This window comes from Rhinatrema bivittatum, chromosome 15, assembly GCF_901001135.1.
Source record: "Rhinatrema bivittatum chromosome 15, aRhiBiv1.1, whole genome shotgun sequence".
Lineage (NCBI taxonomy): Eukaryota > Metazoa > Chordata > Amphibia > Gymnophiona > Rhinatrematidae > Rhinatrema > Rhinatrema bivittatum.
In genome coordinates this window covers 59,727,713-59,753,889 of record NC_042629.1, presented here as the reverse complement: position 1 = coordinate 59,753,889, position 26,177 = coordinate 59,727,713, and the positions used below count along the sequence as shown (strand labels likewise).

Here is a 26,177-nt window from a genome sequence, read left to right as displayed (position 1 = left end):
CTTACCAGGCTCTAGAGGCTGGGGGCAATCCTCCCAGTTCCGGTGGCGGAACAGGGTGCAGGCCAATATTCTATCTGCTTTGTGGTCCCAAAGAAGGACGACTCTTTCCATCCCATCCTGGATCTCAAGAGGGTCAACCGGGCCCTCAAGGTGCCCCATTTCCGGATGGAAACCCTTCGTGCAGTGATAGCGGCGGTCCATCCCGGAGAGTTTTTGGCCTCCCTCGATCTGATGGAGGCCTACTTGAACATACCGATCCATGCCGAACATCAGAGATTTCTCCATTTCCACATTCTGGGCCAACCCTTCCAGTTCCGGGCCCTGTCCTTCGGTCTCACCACGGCACCACGCACGTTTACCAAGTTGATGGTGGTGGTAGCAGCAGACCTTCAGAAGGTCGGGGTGCTGGTTCACCCCATACTTGGGCGATTGGTTAATCTGGGCCAAGTCGGAAGCCCTATGCCACCAGGCGGTGGACCAGGTACTTGCTCTTCTCTCGTCCCTAGGATGGATCGTCAATTTTTCCAAGAGCAATCTCCATCCGACCCAGGTCTTGGAATTTCTGGGGGCTCACTTCGATACCCGTGTCGGCAAGGTCTTTCTACCGGACTCGAGAGCTTTCAAGCAGATGGATCAGATTCAGAGCTGCTTCTCCATGCCTCTTCCCACAGCTTGGGACTATCTTCAGGTCCTGGGGACCATGGCTTCCACGATTGACCTGCTCCCCTGGGCATTTGCACATATGCATCCTTTACAGAGGGCTTTGCTGACCCGCTGGCAGCCGGTATTGGAACAGTTTCAGATGCAGCTCCCACTTTCCGACTCTACCATCAGCGACTTACAATGGTGGCTTTCTCTCAAGCACCTCCTTCGTGGAATGTCCCTTCGGACCCTGCAGTAGATGGTAGTCATGACGGATGCCAGTCTTTCTGGTTGGGATGCGGTTTGCCAGTCCCAGACCACACAGGGACGCTGGTCCCCAACTCAGTCTTGCTAGTACATCAACTGCCTGGAGACTCGTGTGGTTCACCTGGCACTCAAGGCATTCCTTCCACTTCTACAGCGACGAGCAGTCTGGGTGCTCTCGGACAACTCTACCACTGTGGCATACATCAATCGCCAGGGGGGCACCAGGAGTCGACTGATGGCCCTCAAAGCGGGTCAGCTTCTCACGTGAGCGGAATGACACCTGGACTGCCTCGCAGCTTTTCACATTGCGGGCAACGAGAATATTCAAGCCGACTTCTTGAGTCGTCAACGTCTGGATCCAGGCGAGTGGTAGTTGTCCGACGACGCCATGGCCCTAATCATCAGCAAGTGGGGTACCCAGCACCTGGATTTGATGGCAACTCTGAACAACGCCAAGGCTCCATGGTTCTTCAGCCGCTGGCAGGAACACTGCTCGGAAGGGGTGGATGCTCTGGCCCTTCCATGGCCGCGCGGTGTTCTTCTGTATGTATTTCCTCCTTGGCGCCTCATAGGGAGAGGAGCTTCACAGCGGTCCGGTCATTCTCGTAGCCCCCGAGTGGCCTTGCAGGCCATGGTTCACTGACCTAGTCAATCTCGTGTCAGACGGTCCCCTCCGCCTCGGCCATCTTCAGTACCTTCTCTGCCAAGGTCCCATATTTTTCGACCAGGTGGATCGCTTTTGTCTTGCGGCCTGGCTTTTGAATGGTGAAGGTTGAAACGGAGGGGATATGCTGCTGATGTCATCTCCACTATTTTGCGGGCTCACAAAACTTCTACTTCCCTCGCCTATGTCCGGGTCTGGAAGGTTTTTGAGATGGTCTGTGAGGCAGCAGGCTTTACGGCACGTTTGCCGTCAGTCTCGCTAGTCCTCTCTTTTCTCCAGCGTGGCCTCTCTAAGGGTCTCTCCTTTGGCTCGCTCCATGTACAGGTGTCTGCCCTAGGTTCTCTTTTGGGAAGCCTCGAAGGCTTCGTGGTTGCGTCTCATCCGGATGCTGTCCGTTTACTCAAGGGGGTCAAACATTTGAAGCCACCGTTGTGTCCCACTTGTCCCTCGTGGAGTTTGAATCAAGCTCCTTTTGAGCCCCTTCGTCGTTCTACCCTCAAGGATTTGACGCTAAAGGCGGTGTTTTTGGTTTCTATTTGCTCCGCTAGATGGGTATCTGAGATCCAAGCGTTGCCTTGCCGTGAGCCCTTCTTACGTTTCTCGTACTCCGGGGTCTCTCTTAAGATTGTCCCATCTTTCCTCCCGAAGTTTGTGTCCTCATTTCATGTCAATCAGTCGGTGGAGCTCCCCACGTTTTCTTCCATGGACATTGCAAGCCCTGGCGTGAATGATCTTCGCTGTCCGGATGTAAAACGCATTCTTATGCATTATCTGGAGGTGACTAATGACTTTCGAGTATCTGATCATCTCTTCGTCTTATGGAGTGGCCCCAACTGGGGCAAACAGGCCTCTAAGACTACGATATCTCACTGGTTGAAGGAAGCAATCTCGTTGGCTTACATCTGTCGGGGACTTCCGGTCCTGGAGGGCCTTAAGGCCCATTCCTTGCGTTCTCAAGCAGCTTCCTGGGTGGAAAGCCTGTGAGTCTCCCAGCAGGAGATATGCAGGGCAGCTACTTGGAAGTCCCTGCATACTTTTGCTCGGCATTATCGCCTTGATGTTCAGGTGCCAGTGTTTGGGTCTTTTGGGCAGCAGGTTCTTCGAGCGGGACTGTCAAGGTCCCACACTCTCTAGGGAAGCTTTGGTACATCCCATGGTCTGGACTGATCCGGGTACATACAGGGAAAGGAAAATTAATTTTTACCTGTTAATTTTTGTTCCTGTAGTACCACGGATCAGTCCAGATGCCCTTCCCTTTCTTGCCTTCCTGTCCGCTCGAAGATCCATATTCTATTCCTCCAATGCTGTGTCTTACATTGTTCTTTTCTGTCCTATGTGTTCCTTAACAGGAGGCACCGGAAGCATCTATATGACGATTGTGGACGTTTATGCAAGAGTGTCCATGCACAGAGTTCATTCGCTGTTTTCTCTTGTTCCAATTTTCAGAGTTCTCTTATTGTTTGCTCGAGTTCTTCTGTTACTTGCTTGTTCCATGATGTTTGTTTCTCTGCTTTGACAATAGTTATACTGAAGGGCTACAGGGTAGGCTCTGTCCTCATATAGGATACCCTTTTAGTTTTGGTCTGTCTCCACCTGCTGAACAGGAGGCTCAACCCATGGTCTGGACTGATCCATGGTACTACAGGAACGAAAATTAAAAGGTAAGAACTAATTTTCCTACATGCCTGTGAACAAGAAACTCAAAACATTTCATTCTCTATGATTTATTCACCCTGTTTTGTATTCTTAAAAATAGCCAGTTGCTTTCACAAAGAATAGAGGTTCATATTCAAATGCATTTAGACAGATAACTAAGTTAACTAGAGGCCTTCAAAACTCCATTCAGAGAAGAGTAGTAATAGACTATAACAAAGATCTGCTCAACGACATGAAGGTTAGGTGTTGTGAAAGTTGTCCAGCTGACATTTGGTCTGAAGAAAAAGAAATGAGATATCTGTATTCCCTATTTCAAGCTCATGAAAGGCAGAAACTTCCAGGGTTTTGGGAATTCATCATTAGTGGCAGTATTCCTTCATCTTTGATCCCATTCCAGAGGACCAGTGTCCTCCTACCAATTTCATCGAGCAAATGTGAGCACGGATTCTCGCAAAGAAACCTAATCATCAGGGTTGGATTTAAGATTTGAGCACCCATAGGCAGGACCAGAGGGTGAAAGCAGAATTTAGAGTAGGGAGTTCACCTCCAGAGATTGGAAAGCAGGGATGAGTGTTGGGCCAGAGTACCACAGTGGTGCTTCTTTCAAGTGGAACAGCCCTAAAGGCTTCTCTTCCTCCTGAGTATTTGGCACCTTCAAAAACTGGCACCCTAGGGAGTTTCCTATGGATACATCCAGGCCTGTTAATAGTCATCTCAAATAGAGCTTTCTCATTCTATAGACTGTCTCCCTGTAGGGTAAATGCCATTGACCCTAAACAGGAGGTACATCATGAACTTGAGGCCTACTGCTATGCACACAGACTGAGTAAAGAGTGCAGGCTAAAGCAATACAAACATGGAATTTGCAGCCATGTGATGACTTTGGCAACTTTATATGAGACTTTTTCACATAAAGGAGAAAAGACTGTGTTTGTTTCTTCATATCAGAGAGTTCTTGTCACCTTCCAATGTAAGAGGAGAACCTTGGACACCAGAATTGTGAAACATCTCCTTTGTAAAAACTTTGATTCCAGCTATAAAACTTGTATTGTTCTAGCACCTGTTTTGCTATTGAACTCTCTAAACTTCATTAACCTGTATGAGAATAGTCCTATGCAACGGGACTCATGATGACATTTGTATCCCACCAATCCTGAGTCTGTAGGAGGTGGTCACATCCAATCAAGAGCAACGTTGGAGCCCATAGAACTGAATATTCAATGAGGTTTGACTCTGAGAAAAGGGACTCTGAGTTACCCAGATGACGGAGATTATCTGAACGGACATTACCCAACAGAGCCTTTGCTAAGGGCTTTTCCTCATGGCTTTTTCCATGGATTCCCCAAGCTCTGCCCTGAGATCTTTGCTTGCAGAACCTTATTGTAGTAAACCTGCAAGCTAAACCTGAGTTTCAGATACTCCGTACAGTCTGCGTCATACGAGAAGCAGTTGCTGTTGCTAACATCCCTTGGAAGACTTTTGGGCAATTAGTAAATCTTCTTTTTTTGCTGTCATATATCTCACAGAGACATCTGTGAGAACTTTTGGGTTCTAACTAACATCCACCATAAGGGGCTTCGCTGGATTACCCTGTAGTGTCGAGACAGTGTTCCTGTTATAGGAGTGACCCTGGACTTGTGCAATATCTTGGAGGATGAGAACACTGGCTTAATTATCTTTCAACTAAGCTAATTTGACAATTGCGTAATTCCTAAGTGCAAAGTTGAGGTAAGATAATGCTTAAATTCTGATTCTTTTACTGCACTGTCTTGTGCTGTGAAACTGAAAATGTAACAAACTAAACCAAAGAAATAATTGTACCATATTAAACGGTGTTTTTTTACTTATGCTGCTAATAAATTAATTGACTACCTCACAAAAGTGCCTGTATTTCCTCCCTATAGCTAATGAATTTGTATCATAAGGTTATTGGTTAAATATGATAATCTACTGTAAGGTTATCCATACCAGATACTCCTTCATCCCACTTGCAAAATTTGAACCAAACAAATATTTGCCTTTGCCTGTTAACTGAAGCATCTGTCGATCCAGACTGTTACCTCATGATAGTGCTCAGTACTGACATTTATCAGTTAAAACATACATGCTCAAAATATATTTCTTCAAATGCCTACCATGTTTCATACTGGCAGTTTGAGGAATGTTTTTTTTTCTTATATTAAAATGTATTTTTCCACAGAAACATGTGATTTATATTGCTCACCAAGAGGCCCAGAAGTTTGTTTCTCAGGGCAAACATAGAAATGCACTCCCTGCAGCCCTACACTCTCTTCGTTTCAGCATTGATGTTTATGGTCTCAAGTCTATTGAGCTAGTGCCTGCCTATCTTGTCTTAGCAGAGGCTAACATTGGTAAGTTTTGGGCTTTTTTTTACTTTTTTTTTGTCAAAACTTTAAGGAGGCAATTTTAAAATGGTCCGCATAGTTGCAAAGTCCACAGGTACTTTTCTCCATCAGCAATAGGGATTAAATGAGCCAGTACCAGTTGGTGTCATCTGATGATGCCAGTACAGACGCTGCTTTCAGAGTGCATTAGTGTTTCTTAGCCTGCATCAGAGTTCCCGCACATGGCCATGGCTTTGTGTGTGTGTGTGAGAATGGGGAGCCTGGGGGTGCATGTAAGAGAGTTAGAGCTTGTGTGTGTGGAGGATGGGAGAGAGCATGTGTGAGAGCTTCTGTGTGTGGAGGAGTTTGTGAGAAAAAGCATGAGCCTGTGTGTGTATTGTGTGTTTGCGTGAGGAAGGGAAGAAGACAGGAGGAAAGAAGAGAAACCCTGAAAAAAGAATTAGGAAAAGACTGAGAAGGGGAACGTGGAAAAAAGACTTAGGACCAACTGATTAGAAAAATACAAAGATCAGACAACAAAGGTAAAACAAAAAAAAAAATATTTTGAGTTTTTAGCACTTGGAATATGCCATCTTTGGGAATGTGCATTTCTTATAATTTTGTATTTTGCTTTTTCTTTATAGTTCCACTATTCAGAATCTGGTTTCTCAGGCTTTCTATTTCGGTTGTCTGCATGTTTCTGTTTCTAATTTGTAGTCCCTTATGTCTGTATTATTCTTTATTTGTGTATTTATTTTCTACTTTTCGGCACTTCAGAGCAGATTACATTCAAGTACTGTAGGTATTTAGATGAGGGTCATTCTGTGTACTGCCTGTGTGTGACTGAGTTGCAGTAATGGCAGGAGTCGAGTGGCACTTTATATAGATCAATCAGTTTATTAAAGCATGAGCTTTTAAGGACAGAGACCACTTTGTCAGATGAGTTGCAGTATTTTGCTAGCATGTAATTCCTCTATAGGGATTTGTAGCAGTCTGGCTTCTTCTGTTATCCCAGTAGATGGTGTATTAATGTTCTAGAGCCTAGTGTAGTATTTGCATTACTGCTTTTTCACATGCTCTCTCCCGTCCTCCACACACACAAGCTCTAACTCTCTCACATGCACCCCCAGGCTCCCAGTCTTACACACACACATACACACACAGATACAAAGCCATGGCCATGTGCGAGAACTCTGATGCATGCCACTACCATTACAGGTTATATGCAAACACCTCCCCGACTAATCCACAACAATCTCAGGGTCATCAAAAATCAAACGTTGCCAGGTCTGCAGATTTGGCTGGGGGGACTGTTTCCTTTTATTTGCTATTTTATGCATGAGTTTTGTTCCTGAATTCTAATACTGCTGTAAATCACTCTTTAAAATAAGCCCTTATTTGTTGTTATAGCAAGATTTTCAATATATTGGCTTTTGCACGAGATTCATGCTATTGGGGTTTTCTTGATGTCATTGTTGAATACTGTAAGTCACCTTGAGCATCATTTGAAAAGATGGGCTAAGAATCCCCCCCAAAAAAGAATAGGTCCTACAAAGATTTCTAATCTCATTTTATCATGCTTATTTTTGTTCTCAATATAGTAGCCAAATGTATTGAGAGTTTCCTTCAGGATGAATATTCAGAATGCTCAGTTGCTGGGGGTGGAGATCCCTAAAACTGAGTACCTAATTTAGGGATGTTACAGGGGCAGACTGAGGGTGGGGAAAACACACTTTAGGAAGTTAGCACTGGTATTCAGCATTAGACACCTAACTTTGTCTCCTAAATCTAGGAAAATGAATTGCAGGCCAAAATTTAGGTGACTTTTTTCCAGCTGAAAATTTAGGATTTCTAACTTTGAAAATATTCCTTAATTTAGGCCAAGAGTCCCCTAAACTCAGTCCTTAAGGGCAGCAACCTAGTTGGGTTTTCGGGATTTTCATAATGCATGAGATCTATTGACAGGCACGGCCTCCACTGTATGAAAATGGAGCTCATGTGGAAATCCTGAAAACCCAACTGTATGGCAACCTTTGAGGACCAAGTTTGGGGTCCCTGATTTAGGCACTGAGAGGTCGGTACTCAAAGGCTTTGTCTGGATAACTTTTAGAGTTACCTGACAGAAGCCAAGGTGTGAAATTTTCCTCTCTGTACTCTGGCTAACCTTTATCCAAGTGACTCATTATCCGCACAAAATTTACCTGGATATAAAAAGGGGGCAATGGAGTGTTTATTCTAAAGAAAATACAGCTGCAATAGGTAACTTGAGACTTTATTAGGGAAAGACAGAGACAAAGGGATAGGGACAAGGAACAGAACAAAGCACGAGGAAATAGTTTGTTCTGGGGGGCGACAGGTCCATACAACTGTACAATCACCCAGCCACCCCAAAGTTCTAGTAATGTGCATAATCTTTTATACCCTTCATACTGACCAATCAGAGTACATTCAAAGTGTTATTCTTAGATAAGTGCAGTCCATTTCATTTGAGAATGTATTAGACCAATCAGCTAATGGGTCTGGGGTGTTGGCTGGCTGCATTCCAGCACGTAGGCAGAGTCCTTTGCATTCTGTGTCTAACACTGGTATACAGCACTAAGAGGTGTCAGAAAGACAGTACATACCTACAGGAGGCTCTCCAGAGGTGGGGCTATGAGCACTGATATTCCGTGCTACCCACCTAGAGTTATCAGGTAAGTCTGGTTGGAAAGATACCTATGTTAAAGTTTTCCGGATAATTGTAGGCAGGCTGATGGTGCCACTGACTATCTGGGTAACTTTTCTGCACCGTGGGCCACTTGACTATCTACCTTGACCCCTCTAGATTCTTCTTGGGGGAATACTTTCAGGTGCACTTTGTGTAAGACAAAACACAAAGCCTGTAGTTTATAAAGATTGCCTTCTTACCATTTTTTGAATTTCCAGTACAAAATGCTACCATCTGTTTAGTTATTGATTTGCTGATTTTTTTCTTACTTGAACTAGGTCTTGGAGATCTTATGCAGGCCCAGGAGTACCTTGCACAAGCTCAGTGGACTGTTCTGAAAAGCCCTGACTGCGGTAGCAGCATTCAGCACAAACTCCATCGTAATCTGGGCCGCCTTTATGCTGCTGAAGGCAACTTCCAAGAATCCCTGTACCACCTGGCTAATGATGTAAGTGTATTGCCTGGGCAACAATGTGGATTAGATGCCAAGATAGTCCAAGTGTTGAGCTTTATTTAAATGGAGACATAAAGGGGCGGATTTTCAGAGCCCTGCTCGCGTAAATCCGCCCAAAACCGGGCGGATTTACGCGAGCAGGGCCCTGCGCGCCGGGAAGCCTATTTTACATAGGCCTCCCGGCGCGCGCAGAGCCCCGGGACTCGCGTAAGTCCCGGGGCGTGTCGGGGGCGTGTCAGGGGGCGGGCCCGGTCGTCGCGGCGTTTCGGGGGCGTGTCGGCAGCGTTTTTGGGGCGGGTACGGGGGCGTGGCTACGGCCCGGGGCGGTCCGGGGGTGTGGCCACGCCCTCCGTACCCGCCCCCAGGTCGCGGCCCGGCGCGCAGGAGGCCCGCTCGCGCGCAGGGATTTACTTCTCCCTCCGGGAGGCGTAAATCCCCGGAGAAAGGTAAGGGGGGGGTGTAGACAGGGCCGGGGGGGTGGGTTAGGTAGAGGAAGGGAGGGGAAGGTGAGGGGAGGGCGTTAGAGGATTCCCTCCAAGGCCGCTCCGATTTCAGAGCGGCCTTGGAGGGAACGGGGGTAGGCTGCGCGGCTCGGCGCGCGCCGGCTATACAAAATTGATAGCCTTGCGCGCGCCGATCCAGGTTTTTAGCAGATACGCGCGGCTCCGCGCGTATCTACTAAAATCCAGCGTACTTTTGTTTGCGCCTGGAGCGCAAACAAAAGTAGGCTATTCGCGCGCCTTTTAAAATCCGCCCCAAATTTTGTACATGCGCCCGACCACTAGACTACCAGATTTTTGGTGCACTTAGTCCAAGAGAGTTTATTGGTAAACATAGTGAACATCTATATACAGGTAAAACTATGATATTTCACTGTATCTCTTGTCCTCTGATTTACTATGTCCCGTTCCAACTTACGTTTAAGTGATATTTATGATTTCCCTTCTATATGTTGTACCTTGTCCAAAACTTTTTTATGTTTATAAAAAAATTTTTATGTTTATTTTTTATTTATTTATGTATGCCCTGTATTGTTTACATTGTTTATTTATTGTTTTTAGCCCCTGAGGCAGCCCCAGTTGGGGCGAAACTCGGCCTGAGTCGGGCACATGTACAAAATTTATGTCTCCATTTAAATAAAGCTCAACACTTGGACTATCTTGGCGTCTAATCCACATTGTTGCCCAAACGGCTTTCTTAGATAGCCTACCCTCTTGCTTTATCGGTCAGTGTATTGCCTGGGGCCTTTTTTAAATTACAGGTACAGGATATGTGAAGACTGATATTTTACATGCTCTGTTCCCGCTTTCCGAGTTTACGTCGGGTATCATAGTTTCATAACTGCTGCAATTAAAAGAAATGCATGCCAATAATATCGACAATGCTTCATGTATCTTATAAAAAGGCAGCTCAACTAGAAAGAAGTGATGGGGAAAACATGGGAAGAGGAGATAAAAAGGAGATGGGGACAGAGGGAGGGAATGGGAGGAATAGAGATGAGACCAGGTAAGAGGAAGGAGGAGAAAAGGAAATGGTGGGGTGTGGAGAGGAGGAGGAAATGAGAATGGGAGAGTCTTATGGAGGAGAGGGGGGGGCTAGGGAAAATATTGGGGAAGGAGAAGAAAGAGAAAGATGCTGAGAGAGGCAGAGATTGGGAAGGAGACCTGGGAAAAATTGGGGGAAGAGAGAGAGAGATGCTGGGAGGAGAGATGAGAGGTGGGGAAAGGGAAACTGGGGAGATGGCAAGAAAGGAGAGGGGAGAGGAGGCAAGATGGTGGCTGCTAATGTGATGGCGGATTGAGAGCCTCTGCTGTGTAATGTGTCACTACCTAGTTACTAACAAGTGTTCAGAAACATTTTTGTTATGTTTAATTCTCTTGGGGAAAAGGCCAGCTCCCAAATCTGGACCAGTGCCACTAGTTAAATGTCCTTTTTATCTTGTCCAAATTTGTCCACTTAATCTCTACCTTTTGGTTTATGGTAATTTGTGGTGGTGGTGGTGTTACCGAGGATTATGGCAGGATTCTGCCTCTTTAAATAAACATTTTGAGACTGGACCTCACCTGAAGTATAAACATCTTGTTTTGCTAATTTTGGCACTGGATGAATAAACTTTGTGTACGTTTCAGATTTACCATTCTAGTGAGGCATTTGGAACCGATGATCTTCGTACGACCGGAGGCTATTTTCAAATGGCAAATGTTTTCTTTCGCCTGAATAAAAGGGACATTGCAGATTCATTGTATACTGAGGTTTGTACCCAAATGGAATTGGTCATTTTTAGGGGGGGGGGTTAGTGTGTATGCAAAAATAAATGATCCTTTACTGTGATTTTCTGCTGTGACATCTGCTCAGTAGAAAGAAAAAAAAGATTTTATCCAGTAAACTATCTAATTATATACATTCCCATACATTACATCAGGTACAAGCTTAAGTTTGAACAAAGACAAATATCCTGAAAAGAAACTGAATAAGGCAAACAAGCAAAAGTACAAAATTATAGCCAACAATATATTAGAAAGGAGTCCAAAGGAAGGTCCCAGGAGCCAACCAAGAAAAGAGAAGAAAAAAAATTAGAAAACTTCTTCTTTGTTCCTGAGTAGCCCTTCAAAGATCTGAAAAAAAATCCATATTTGACATGAACCAAAAAACAGCCATACGTCATCATCTCGGTCATTTATTTATTTATTTAGTTTTATATACCGGCAACCGGTCATTCAGAAAACGAAAGAAAACTAACAATGTGCCTCTCTTGGATTCCTCTTTAGAGGAATCTTCTAGTAACCCAGTCAAGTCCAAGTCAGGTTCCCAACCAAAACTCCTTCTCCCTGGGCTTCTGTTCTCTTCCCAAGGGGCAAAGCATATATCTTAACCAGTGGAATAGTCTCCCCTGGGGATGCTGAAAAGTTCTTACAGGTATTTCTTAGAGGTCCAAAGGAGAGTTCGGAGAGACTTTTTGGAAATTCAATACCTGAAGATTGAGATGTCTTGCAAAGTTCTCCAGATTCTGAATCTTCCCGTGGACTGCCACTTTGTCCCTATCACCCCAGTTGCAGGGACAATATTTTTGACATATGCTGTTTCAAGTTTCCAAATTTCCCTGCACAGGACCAAAGAAACAGCTCCCTGAGTCTGAACCTTGTAGTAGCAGTTAATGAAGAAACAGATTTTTCTAATGAGGCCAGGTCTGATCAAATGGATTCTAAAGTTATATTGACAGGTCTCATAAGGAGAAGTGGTTCTGTCAGGCCCGAAGTAGAGAGACACCTTGAAGGATTTATCTCGGGCACCAGAACTGGTCTTAACCCACTCTGGACCAGGGAACACTGTTGAGTCGCCTCCTTCAGTTCCAAGTCCAGGCCGGGGAACCTCTTGTAGTTTCTGCATTTCAGCCAGCATGTCTCCCAGAGCTGCCGTGGCTTTCTCCGTGGCTTTCTCCGTGGGAGCCAGTCTGGCAGGGCTGCTGCATCAGATTCCAGACTTAAAGGAATAGCTTGCTCACCCCTACTGCGCCACAGCTTCTGATCCAGCAGTGTGAAAGTGGAAACGCAGTGCAGACGTGTGTAACCCCTGTTAACCCCAAATTGGTCCTTATTTTATTTGTGCTTTCTGGCCTGGCACCAGCTCTGTGGCCACAGAAAGAAAATGGTCTGAGAAGGTGTTGGATTCAACCTGGTGTATTTTACTCTATAGGGAAAGGAAACGAAAGCAAAAAGCTTTCCCCTCTGTGACCATAACTGTTGCCAACCTCTCAGACTGTCTGCTACGGGCGTCTCCCTCATCCAAACTACAAAAAAAAAAACCCAGAGTCTCACACGATGGCTTTATGGTGCCAGCTTACAACTTTTATTTACTCTTCTGGGTTACCAGCAGTAAAAATAACATCCAACTGCATAAATCTGAGACTGCTTTGTATATACACAGATTGTTCACCATGACAGCAGAAAAACAATTATTTAAGTACCTCCAGAACCACATAGGAAAATCTTCCAGCTTTGACCCCATGATAAACCACTTATTACTCACTTATAGCCCTGAGTCCATCAGCAAAAAGGGTCCTGACAGCTCTGTTAGATGCTGCTAATAGTGCTATAATCATACTGCAGGTGGGAGGAGGCCATATTTATTTGCTGAATTCGGGGTATGGGAGAGGAGAGCAGGATGCTCCTTGGCCAATAGACCTGCAACATTTTGAATATCTTTTGGGGGGGACTGGGAGTTTGAGCGTTTTGCCCAATATTAGTTTCAAATTTGTTAGAGGGATGGGGGATCTGGCCGGCAGGCCTGCAAGAGGTTCTTTTTCTGCCACTTAACCGAATAGGTTTCAGTATATCTGGTTAAGGTTAAAGGTATCTGAGAACACGTACCTGGATAACTTTATCTGTAACCATGCTTATTCAGACATAGCCAGTTAGGTTTGAAAATTATCTGGGTAACTTCAGGCGAGTATATTCAGTGGAAGATTTATCCCGTTGAATATTCCTGACAACTTACCCCACCTTTCTGAATATTGTCGTCATAATTTGAAAAATGTATTTTAAACAAACTGATCAGTTAAAAGCTGGAAGTCCTAGATCACTCTGACACATTCAATGTGAACATCCATTTTTTTGCACAGTAACTTTTATTCATTAGGTCATTTTTAAATTAGGATATTTGCTGAACTTCCTTAACAGAGTGCAAATGTGAATTTTTTTTTTTGGTTTGTTTGTTTGACAGGTAATTGATATCTGGTATAATCATCTAAGTGGACTTGCTCATCTTCAGTTACAGGCTCTAAAGGAAAGCAGTCAGATACTCATATCATCTGAAATCAAGGTGGAAGGAATGATTGGTAAATATGAGTCACATTGCGTTTTTCCTTTAAGTATTTGCAATGAAGTGTTTCAGGCTGGTAGTATTGGAACTGGAAAATTTTATCCACAAAGCAGATTAGTATCTTCGGGTTCAGCTTTCTGCTAGCTGCCTGTACAAATCCAGTCGATTCTGTTCAGCGCATCAAAATATATCCGTCACTACCTTGCATGCTCATGAAATGATTTGTTTTTCTGTTGAGAAATATCCAAAGGAGTTGTGACTACAAATCCGCCAAGCAGTTGATTCCATAAGTTGATCATACTAAACGTTTTTAGAAAATGATTATCATCTATCATGTTCAGTCTCCTTCTGAGCATCTTAGATGTTGATTTTGGTCTTTATATATGTCCCTACAACTTTGATAGTAATAACAAATAAGAATATCTTTAATTTATGCCTTTTAAGATAACATTTTGGAAGTTGCCTCAGTTAGATATGATAGTCTAGAACTTGGTCACTCAGACTGTAGAAAGGGTCACCCTTGCTTTTAAAATAAACGTATCCTTGACCAGTTTTAGCCACTTATCTGGTTCTGTCAGTTTCCTTTGTCATAAACACTCCTTAGCAAATTGTTCATGTAAGACCCTCTTGAGTATCCCGAAAATGTAAGTTCAGTACCGAATTAAATCGGAGGTGCTCTATCATCTAAGATAAAGAAACTAAACCTGTCCATCAGATTTCAGTTGCACTCCAATCTTGTATATTTTTTTTTTAGCTTTAGAAGATATTTGAGAAAGCGTGAGACCGTGAAGAGGAGGTTTAAGGGTTCCATTTTCCTCCTGGCCAGAAATGAGGGTGGATCGAGGGGGTTTGGTTTATATTTTGTCATGAGTATGAATGGGGTGAATAGCCGCTCTTTGTTTTTTCTCCTCTGAATATAACTATTTCCATGAGTCAGTTGATGGGGTGGAGGGGAAGGATTATGTTCACTTGGTTTACAAATAAATCACCTTCACACTTGAGCATAAGAATTTCTCTGTAGGCAAGGGATTTGATGATATTAAATGATACTGGAAAAAATGCCTCTCATCCATCAACGATCTTCTAACCAGCCTTAACCTGGTTCTAAACACCAACAAAACAGAAATCCTCATAATAGAACCGGATCATTCTGCCTTGCCAACATCCAACAACCCTCCAGATACCTCAGGATATGCCACTGCACCTCAAGTCAGAGATCTGGGAGTACTACTAGACAACAGACTCTGCCTCAATAAATTCATAAATAACACTACAAAAGAATGCTTCTTTAAACTACAAGTGCTAAAGAAACTAAAGCCCCTTCTACTCTATAGGGATTTCTGCACAGTTCTTCAAGCCATCATTCTCCCAAAAGTAGATTACTGCAACTCTCTCCTGCAAGGCCTTCCCGCATACACTACCAAACCATTCCAGATAGTACTGAATGCTACTGCAAGGATCCTTACCAATGCCAAAAAAAGGGACCATATCACCCCGATCCTCCAACAACTCCATTGGCTTCCCATAAAATACAGGATTCAGTTCAAAACCTGTATGATGATTCATAAGGCCCTACATAATATCTCTCCACTCAACTTAACCTTCAAGCTTCAACTACACTCCTCTAACAAACCAACCAGAAGGGCATACCAGAACAGAATGAACACCCAACCTGCAAAATCTACCCTGAGGAAACGCGCTCTATCCACAGCGGACCCGTCTCTCTGGAACTCCTTACCACCGGACCTCCGCCTTGAGTCGTGCCATACCACTTTTAAAGTGAAACTCAAGACTTGGTTATTCCATCAAGCTTTCCCAGAGAGCTAAGAGCAATAAGATCAACAACCATCATTTTTTTACAGCAATAATTTTATGTTTATATTACTTCAGTTTTATGTTCCATGTCGTTTTCTTTCTAAGTTGTTCTTAGTTGTTTTCACAATAGCTTGTAGTTTATTATAGATTACCCGTTCATTATTCACAATATGTTAAATGTGAACCGGAGTGATATGTATTGTATACAGGAACTTCCGGTATATAAAAACCAAAAATAAATAAATAAATAAATCTAAGTACTTCTGTACCCTGTAAAATACACCATAATGGACCAAGTCAAGGCTAAGCAAGAAAAATTATTTTAAAATAGAAATATTTTTATAGTCCAGACAATAAGGTTTTGGAATAGTCTACTATCAGATTTACTGTAGGCAACTTCTCTGGACATGTTTAAAAATAGACTGAATGTGTTTAGCTGGCAATAATATACGAGCAAGTAGAGGACTGTTTGAACTATTTTGAAAGACTGAATATGATGGGCAAATGTCACTCTTTTTTTTTTTCAGTTTGGTAGCTCATTCAAGACCTCTCATGATCTTAAAGACCTCTGTCATATCCCCCCTCAGTCGTCTCTTCTCCAAGCTGAACAGCCCTAACCTCTTCAGCCTTTCCTCATAGGGGAGCTGTTGCATTCCCCTTGTCATTTTGGTAGCCCTTCTCTGTACCTTCTCCATCGCAATTATATCTTTTTTGAGATGCGGCGACCAGAATTGTACACAGTATTCAAGGTGCGGTCTCACCATGGAGCGATACAGAGGCATTATGACATTTTCCATTTTATTCACCATTCCCTTCCTAAAAATTCCTAACATTCTGTTAACCTTTGCAGCTGCACTTTTAATTTTTTTTCTATTTTCTTCCTTTTATCAAAATTTCCCTTTTGAAAGTTTAGTGTTAGAGCTGTAGATTTACATATTGTCCCCTTCCAGTCATTAGATCACCATTACCTTTCACCAAATCCTGCACTCCACGATCTAAAATAGTTCCATCTCTCATCGGTTTCTGAACCAATTGCTCCATGAAGCAGTTGTTTATTCTATCCAGGAACTTTATGTAAATATAGTAAAATTTAGAATGTATAATGATATAAGATATCTCCTCTCCAGATCTTTCATTGTAGACATCACATCCACCACTACATTTTTTTTTTTTTTTTTTTAAATAATTCCCATCCCACTATACTTGTTAGCAGCCATCAGCCTTTCATATTTCTTCCTCAGGTGAGGCTCCTAACATAAGAGGATATCTACTTTCATATGAACCATATGCTTCAGTAACATGTGTTTAGCCCCTTAATATTCCAAGACATAATCTTTAGAGCCCCCATTTAGCCTAACCTTATATTACTCTCTGGATCTCCCCTCGAGCAGTAAAAATACCTAAACCAATGCACCTCCTCCAGAATCTCACCCCACCACTCACTATCCATTCCTCCTTAAAGCTTCCCTCCCTCGTCCCTTTCTCCACCCATACTACTCAACCACTTCCTCGAGGAATGTCACGCTCCCCTCCACAACTGCAGGAGATCTATCCCCCAACCATCGTTCAAATAAAATACCTTACCCACCCCTCCCATAATTTCTCATCTCCCACTTGTAAATGTTTCAGTTGAAACTCAGAAAGATTCTGAAATTGTCATAACCAGATTTATCAAAAAAAAATCAAACCATCTGGACAACTCAGTCCCCATTTATCTCACTAAGTCCCCAAGCTTCCAGCTCTCTGATGACGAAGGTCCTCCCAAGTTTCTTCTCAGGCGTTTCCCTCCAGACTGCACCCTCTGCCATCTGGAACTGTTCTCTCTGTAGGTAGCAGGAGGCGATGACCCCGGGCCACAATCCGCTTTCTTCAGCAGCCCCAATGCTTGTAGGATCTTTTTGGATTCCTCCACTGTTTTTACTCGGGAGGTAACCCCATTCACAGTAAATTGTAATCCAAACAGGAAAAGCCATTTATAGCGATAATTTCCTTTCTTCAAAATTTGTAGCACCTCTCTGAATTCTCTTCTTTTCTTAATTGTCATTGAGGAGAGATCTGGGAATACTGCCACCTTATGTCTTTCCCATTGAAAATCTTTTAGCTTCCTTGCCTGAGTCATCAATCTCTCCTTCATCACATATTCGTGAAAACATACTACTATGTCCTTTGGGACATTGCCCCTTGGACGGGTGAGCACTCTGTGAGCTCTATCCAGTTCAGTTCTGAGTACCTCTTCTGCTTTTTTTACACTCCCCAGGATCGCAGTGCAGATGCTTGCAATAACCTGTGCACAGTCAGAGTATGCAGCCTCCTCAGGGTTCCCCCGAAAACACAGGTTCCCTCTCCTAGACCTATTCTCAAAGTCTTTCACCCACTCTTTTAACAAAGTTATCATCCTGCAACCGCTTCATGTCTTGTGCAGGTTTCTCCCATGCAGCCTCTTGCTCTACCAACTTGTGCTTGGTAGCGTCTACCTGATCCTCGAGTTCAGTGCAACTATGGATCTAAATTCCTTTTTCAAGGAGCCCATGTCTTGCCACAGCTCCCTAATCCAATTTTGGAAGTCCTCCCTGGAGAGCGGCACGGCCGTCAGTGTAGCCACGGCGCTAATAGGCCACGAACTGGACTCTGACAATATCTCCCCACTGCCATTTTCTCTCTCCTCCACCAGGCTGTCGGGTTTTCAAGCCGCGCTGGACTTGAAGGAAAAATGTTTCAAATTGACTTTTTTTTTTGTGTGTGTGTGTTCAGATATCGCTGAAGGTTTCGTAAGCTGATTTGCTGCCGTTAGATGCTGGATGGGTGCAGATTGCAACACAAACAGAGGGTATTAATATATCGCAGTCGGGAGCTCAGCCCTCAAGCAGCCATTCATTTCAAGATGTCACTTCCTCCCAGTATCCAGAACTTTTATCTCATGTGACTAAAACAATCTTTGAAATATGCTGCTTCATGTTTTGATAATGAATATAAACCTGCTTTAGTGGTGACACCTGTAGAATTCACTAGTCGGACTGTTTATGTAAAAACAAGAAAATAAATATGGGACAAGAACTGCCAAACTGGGTCAAACCAAAAGTCCACCTGACCCCCAACAGGGACAAGTAATGGTTGCTTAAAGAAACAAGGCCTGTATAGAGTTGTCCTTCTATGATCATATCTACCCATTTTATATTTAAGGATGCAGCAAAATCAGGTTCCCTGTACGTACCCGGATCAATCCAGACAGTGGGCTGAGCCTCCTGTCCAGCAGAGGGAGACAGAGAAAAACTGAAAAGGTATCCTCTATCAGGACAGTGCTCACCCTGTGTCCCTTCAGTATTTCTCTGTCTCCCAGCAGAGGCAGGCAGTTGAACCTGCGGTTCCCTAGCTTTCTCTGTTTTCCACACTGTGGTGATTTCTTTCTTTTTCCTTCTGATTGTTTCCAGGATCAAGCAAGTATTGATTCATTTCTATATGTAACAAAAAACAAAAAAAAGAATTTGAAAGAAATCAAACTTCTTGTCTAGGTGAGACAGCTCTGTCTCACAGGGTCCCAGGGGGGATTTTCCCCCTGAGTACTCAGCCTGGGACCCCTCTTCCCGGTGACCACTTGCCTGGCTTAAAGGGATGATACTGGTGGTCCAGTCACTCCCCCTTTTTGCGCCTGCCTCAGGTCTTTTAGCAGGGAGGCTCCCATTCCTCTGCTCGTTTCTTTGAAAAAAAAAAAAAAGACCATCGGAGGCACAGCTTACCCACACTTTTCATTGCAGGCTCCAGCAAGGTAAGCAGCCAGTGAAGTGATTACTGGTGGTCCAGTCCCTCTCTTCATCCGTGTGTGTCTAAGCACTGTGCAAAAAAAAACAAAAACAATTTTTCTTTTTTGGTCAGCTGCAATCCAGGACCTCTGCCCACCTGAATCGCCGCGTTTTGGCCAATTTCGTGTTTTGTGAGCCGTTTTTTCCCCCCACCATGCCAGAGCCATCCTGGTGTATAGCATGTGGGGAATCTGCTGCACGGCTTTCTAGGACTGGGATTTGTTCGAGGTGCCTTCCAGGGGGGGTGGACAGCTCTTTTTCAGGGTCTGCAGCAACAGCCAAGCCTCGTGGGGCTTAAAAACGTCAGGCTCTGCAGGAGCCCTCAGTGCAGGGACGGCAGCCATCTTAAGTACATGTGCTGCAGCTGAGCGGTCTTTCTGGCTCTCAAGACTTTTCTGCCCTTGATCCATCGCAAAGCTGTGCGAGTCCTCTCCGACAATTCCACCACAGTAGCTTACATCAATTGCCAGGGGGGCATCAGGAGTCGTCCAGTTGCCCTGGAAGCCAGCAAGCTGCTAGCCTGGGCGGAGCACCATCTGGAACGGTTAGCGGCCTCCCACATTGCGGGGAAGGAGAACACTCAAGCCGACTTCCTGAGTCATCAGCATCTAGATCCCGGAGAGTGGGAGTGGTCCGGAGAGGCGATGGATTTGATCGTGCACAAGTGTGTGTTTGTGGGGGGGTGTCCCTCACGTAGACCTGATGACTACTCTGAGCAATGCAAAGGCCCCCAGATTCTTCAGCCGCAGAAGGGTGCACTGCTCAGAAGGAATGGTTGCACTGGTCCTACCTTGGCCTCACAATGTCCTCCTTTACGTGTTCCCACCTTGGCCTCTGGTGGGAAAGGTACTCCACAGGGAGCTGGTCATCCTCATGGCGCCGGAGTGGCCTTTGAGATCATGGTTCGTGGATCTGGTGAACTTCACTACAGACGGTCCTCTCCGCCTCGGCCATCTGCCAAACCTGCTCCGACAAGGTTCAGTATTTTTTGATCAGGCGGATTGCTTTTGTCTAGTGGCCTGGCTTTTGAGCGGCGGCAACTAAGGAAGAAGGATTATAAGGAGGAGGTTATCTCCACTCTGTTGTGGGCCCATAAGACTTCTACCTCTCTGGCTTATATTCGGGTATGAAGAGTGTTTGAGACTATGTGGGCTGAGTCAGGAGTTCCAGCGAGTAAGGCTTCGGTGTCCCAGGTTCTCTCCTTCCTGCAGAATGATCTCTCCAAAGGTTTGTCTTTCAATTCCTTGCGGAATTCCTTCAGCGCTCGGTTCCCTCCTTACGTGTTGGCGACCCATCTGGATGTCATTCAGTTCCTCAGGGGGGCTAAGTACTTGAAGCCACCTGTCCGGGCTACTTGTCCATCATGGAGCCTTAACTTGGTTCTCCGCGTTATTTGCGAGGCGCCCTTCGAACCCCTTCAGCGAGCCACACTTAAGGATCTGACCCTTAAGACTGTCTTTCTGGTCTCTATTTCCTCAGCCAGGAGAGTGTCCGAGCTCCAAGCCCTGTCTTGTAGGGAGCCTTTCTTTTGCTTTTCTGATTCAGGTGTTTCCCTCCAAACAGTCCCATCCTTCCTGCCAAAGGTTGTGGCCTCCTTTCATGTAAATCAGTCAGTGGAGCTCCCTGCTTTTTCTCCAGAGGACATTGCGTACACTCCTAGCGCGGATCTACGGCGCCTTGATGTGAAGAGGATCCTACTGCAATATTTGCAGGTGACGAATGATTTTCGAGTCTATGATCATTTCTTTGTCTTATGGAGCAGGCCGAGTAAGGGGAATAAGGCTTCTAAAGCTACTATCGCTCGCTGGCTAAAAGAGGCAATTGCGTCTGCGTATATTTGTCGGGGCCGGTCAGTTCCAGAGGGCTTAAAGGCTCACTCTTAACGTTCTCAGGCTTCCTCTTGGGCGGAGAGTCGGTCAGTCTCGCCACAAGAAATCTGCAGAGCAGCTACTTGGAAATCCATACATACCTTTGCGCGTCATTATCGCCTCGATGTTCAGGCGCCAGTCTTTGGCTCTTTCGGCAGACAGGTACTTCGAGCGGGACTGTCTCGGTCCCACCCTGTTTAGAGAAGTTTTGGTACATCCCACTGTCTGGACTGATCCGGGTACGTACAGGGAAAGGAAAATTGGTTCTTACCTGCTAATTTTTGTTCCTGTAGTACTATGGATCAGTCCAGACTCCCGCCCTGACTACATCTACATTGCTACGTCCATTCGGAGTTTCTCTTTCAAAGGTTCTTTTTGGGATTCCCTACTTCCTATTTGAGCTTTAAGACACTGGAAGTTCATCCGAATTGTAAGGCACCGGAGGTATCTGCTATATATATATATTGATAGCTGTGAAAGAGCATTTTTCATACATGTTTGAATTTCTTGTTTCATTTTGATAGTTACAGTTGTTTACTTGCTTGATCTTATCCTGGTTCTCTATGCTATTTTGGCTGCTTTGATATCTATTATACTGAAGGGACGCAGGGTGAGCACTGTCCTGATATAGGATACCTTTTCAGTTTTTCTCTGTCTCCCTCTGCTGGACAGGAGGCTCAACCCACTGTCTGGGCTGATCCGTGGTACTACAGGAACGAAAATTAGCAGGTAAGAACCAATTTTCCTATAACATCTTATATATTAAATAGCCAATGATTGATCTGTTTTTCATATATTTGTCTAATCCCTTTTGAATCCAGTTATACTATTTGCCCCCACACCATTCCATGGCAGTGAGTTCCTTACATTAACTGTGTGCTATGCAAAGAAGTACTTTCATGTGTTTAGTGAACAAATCTAGCAGCAATTTTAAGCAATTCAAAATTCTTTTCATTCCCTCCCAATTTTCATTGGGATTGGAATAGTGATACTGAATGATTCGTATCTTGTTTTATTATTCTGGAGGCCCCTGTGGTGTACTCTTCTTACTGTATGTAGAAGAAATCTTCTTTAAAAAGCTTGAACAATACTAGGTTGAAATGTTTCTAATTTTAACACAGATGATGCTCAAAAAATTGAAGGCATTCAAATCTTGCAAGCCATTTTGGATATCAGAGAGCAGGCTTCAGCACCAGCCCCCGCTAAGGTGATCAAAGTTGTGAACACTCTCGTTTTGCTTTATTTCTTGTCCATGGATTTCCAAAAGGCAAGTAGAAATGTTCAGATCCACTTTGGGTTTTTCAGAATTTCCTTCATTAAAGTTCAGTGAACAACTGGACAAAGCTTCAACATTATCCAGGTTTATTGAATTGTTTGGACATGTTTTGAAGAGCTTGCAGATCTCTGTCCCTGGAGGCAAATGTTAGGATTTTATGTCGATTTTGTGAAGCTTAGGACCGCTATGCTTCACTTTTGTACACAGGGGTCAGTAAGAGAAGCCCCAATGCATGCGTGAGAGCGGTGTAGAAAGTAGGGGCTTAGGTTTATTAGGGATTGGGGCAGAGGATGAGTTTTATGAAAACCCAAGGGAAACTAGACTGCCGGTACACAAAATGTAAATGGCTGTAGGTACATTTTTAAACTGTAGACTCAGGAAAAGCCAAAAGGCATAGAACAGCACAAAGGGGCCTATTTACTACAGGTTTTCTCCCATTCCATGACTATAGGAAGAATGCTTTAGTAAATGAGGCCCAAAGTTTGAGCTGAAGCATTCTTTTGGGAGAAGGCGACAATAATTTGTCATCCTATTACAGAGAATAGGAAAGAAGTTAAAAAAAAATGCACAGATGGAATGGAAACATGACAAGTCAAGACAAATAGTCCCAGTTCAGCAGGTGTGACAATAGGCTCTGCTTGCAACCTGCTCTAGACTGCCAGCCAGTCCATGGAAATACCACCCACAGGGATGCACCTTCAGTAAAATGATGATTTTTTTATTCCTTGCTTAAACCCGCTGTGCAGTTACATCATCATTCCCTTCCCTAAGATATGAGGGCAATGCAGTCATATGCAGTAGGCGTTTACCTGCAGGCTGACCCAAACTCTGTGCAACCAACCAAAATCCCCTTTGAACTGTGCATTAGCATGCTGGTAGATCCCTGCTAAAGGCTGGAGTGGCAGCATTAAGCAGAGTCTACCACAGCCTGCCTCTGCCCAGCCTCTGCTTTTCACACTGAGAGTCTTTTGGCCTCTAAGCCCTCTGACAGTTTCCAGGCCCCCCTCTGCTTGTCTGCCCCTTTTATTCTCCTGGAAGCTTGTTCTTCTCTGATTACGTTGGTGTGTTTCTCAATAGCTTTTTTATATGGGCCAGGACCTGCTTTCACACTCGCTGTACTACATTTTAATCACTTTCAGGTAATTTTCAAAGGCACATGTAAATGTAATATACTATTGTAGCAATTTTCAAAAGCCCGTTTACTTGCATTAAGTGCACTTAAGGCAGGTAAAACCTATTTGACAATTCAATGGCATATATTGTAGCAGTTTTCTAAGGCATTTTTCTCATGCTTCAAAACAGATATTCAGGCTTGGTTCTGTTCTGTTAGTTTGTTGTACACATCTCAACTTTGCAGAGCCAGACCCCTGTTTTACCCTGGCAGCCTATTATCCAATTTATTATTCTAAATATCAAGTATACATTCTTAAAATATGATTAATATTTCATGCTAATCATTTCTTCTTTAATTTTATTTTAGGCTCAGCAATTTGCAAATAAAGTACTTGTGATCCACGAGCAATTCCCCAAACTAGTTGTACCTGAAATCCTTCCTCGCATACTAGAATGGATCAAACCCAAACTTTTATCTTCCACATAAGTCGCTTGCCCGTTCACCCACGTGCCATAACCACTGCTGTATAAGAACACGATATTAGAGAGTTATTTGTATAGTGATTTAAAAAGGAGATGCTTCCTCACAGTGGGAATATTTCTTTCACGTGCCAAGTTATTAGTTATTGTTGCAGCATGTAAATGTTGGAGAAGTAAAATGATTTGTCTGTAGATGCTATGACAGAAATTCTAATAGCACAGTGTGGTAAGATGACAGAGGGTAGAAATGGGTGCCAAATATTTTAAAACAGGCCCATCTAGCCCCTGAATGAAGCAACCCCTCCAGCAAACACAAGGACTTTGCTGAAGATTTAGAAGAGGACTAATCACAGTGGCTTAGGGCATAGTACTGTACACAGAAGTACAAGTGGTTTCTTGTCCATCAGGGCAGGCTAAAAAGCACTGGCTGTTTAGCTATTCATTCAGCTCAGGAATTTCATAGAATAGAAGTTTGCAGAAATCTTTATAGTGTATACAGAGGGCTTTTTTTCAGGAATTAGGGTTACAAAGTATGACAGATATTTAGTCTAGCCTAAAGATATGTATGATGTTAATCTGAACATTTCTTGTGGTGGGAAAATGGTCCATATCAGGGGTGGCTAACTCTGGTCCTCAAGAGCTGCAGACAGGTCTGATTTTCAGGATACCCAACAATGAATGTGCATGAGGTAGATTTGCAAGCTCTGCCCCCATTGTATGCACATCTACCTCATGCATATTGATTGTGGATATCCTAAAAACCTGGCCTGTTGTGGTTCTCGAGGACAGGAGTTGGCCACCTCTGGTCTTATATATATCCTGTATCAATATCAAGAGAATGATGCTGTAGTATGTATGTGTGTACATGTACATAAGGACCAATTGAATCTTTACCCGAGCAATGTGTCCCTATTAGAGAGGAGGTAGTGGATTGAACCACTGCCTTATAGCACCAGCCATGGGAGATTGCTAACAATCTCGCGAAGCCTTAGAGCAGGAGTGGGGAAGCAGTCAGGTTTTTCAGAATATCCTTACTGAATATGCATGAGAGAGCTTTGTATAAAACTGAGGCAGTGTGGATGGAAATCTATTCTATGTGCATTCATTAGGGATCTCCGCCAAACCCAACTGGGGTGTAGCCCTCAAGGACTACAGGTTCTAGAGTTTTCCAGAACCAGCAGGAAGGAGAAAAGGTAAAGGAGAGGAAGCAGTTTTTTCTTCTCCTCTGCAAGCAATTTGCAGGAAGGATTTCTACAGTGTTGGATCTGTGCATTTTCTCAAAAACAAAAGGCAACTGATTCAAAGGAAGGGGTCAGGAAGTTGGTTCCCTTGGTTTGGATTTTTCTGGCCACTGCTCTAGAGAGAGAGAAGCCCCACCCTTTGACTTGGGAATCAGTTGTTCTAAGATTTGGGAGTCACTTAAGGAATAAATATTTCCCAAGCTTTGGAAGATTGCTTTTATCCTTAGGGCTTCTTGTCCCTTGTTTTGGAGTTTTGAGATTTTTGCTCTGCCAGACGTTTGCTAATAGGAGACTGGGAACTTATTTTGCACCCTGGGTTTGCTCTTCTGGCATTACCCAGTGCCACTCGGGCAGCAGAGAGAAGAGGGTGTGCAGCCGGTAGAGCATCAGAGAAGTGAAAGGAGTTTGCACACATCTGGAACAGCAAGAAGGAGCAGCTCAGTGAGACATTGACCATTGGATTTCAGGTAGTGGAGGTGACCCCATACAACCATTCGCTATGAAATCCTAAGGACTCTGAATGATTGTGCCTCTGTCTGCAACCTTTTTTGGGTTTTTTATTTTTTTTTGGGGGGGGGGGGGGGTGTTAACTGTTGATTCATCTCCTAAGAAATATCAAATGTGTTAAATCATTTCTATTAAAACAGTTGATGTCTAAGTAAAAGTTTTTATTGGTACACTGCTGTTTGTGTGAAGAGTGATTTTTTTAAGTAAGAAACTGTCCCATAGCTGAAGGGACATAGACTCCCCCCCCCCCCCCAAATTTGGAATTAACCTGGGCCTGTTGCAAGTGTGTACTGAGTTGTATCAGGACTCAGCCTCACTGAAGAAAATAGGAAAAAGCATAAGCATTGTCAAGGTTAAGTGTAAAACATTGATAAGGCAGGTTACGAGAGAATTTGAAATGAAATTGTCCGTAGAGGCAAAAATCATAATAAAAACTTTAAAAAATATATCCGAAGCAAGGAACCTGTGAGGGAGTCGGTTGGGCTGTCAGATGACCAAGGAGACTGTGGTGGTGCCACAGAAATGTT

General features: G+C 44.0%; 1 protein-coding gene across 2 annotated transcripts in view; it reads left to right on the top strand.

Moving 5' to 3' along the window:
- The window catches only part of ZMYND12 (zinc finger MYND-type containing 12), a 40,493-nt gene extending 14,668 nt beyond the window's left edge, over window positions 1-25,825 (top strand). The window contains exons 3-8 of one of the 2 annotated variants that reach the window (XM_029578647.1): window positions 5,430-5,601; window positions 8,560-8,729; window positions 10,865-10,987; window positions 13,455-13,569; window positions 22,155-22,240; window positions 23,790-25,825. In XM_029578647.1, the coding sequence (XP_029434507.1) occupies window positions 5,430-5,601; window positions 8,560-8,729; window positions 10,865-10,987; window positions 13,455-13,569; window positions 22,155-22,240; window positions 23,790-23,909 (786 nt within the window). In that variant the 3' untranslated portion in view covers window positions 23,910-25,825. Of the gene's footprint in view, window positions 1-5,429; window positions 5,602-8,559; window positions 8,730-10,864; window positions 10,988-13,454; window positions 13,570-22,154; window positions 22,301-23,789 lie in introns of both variants that reach the window. The other variant, XM_029578646.1, reaches the window with a different exon arrangement.
- Window positions 25,826-26,177: the final 352 nt, after the last annotated feature.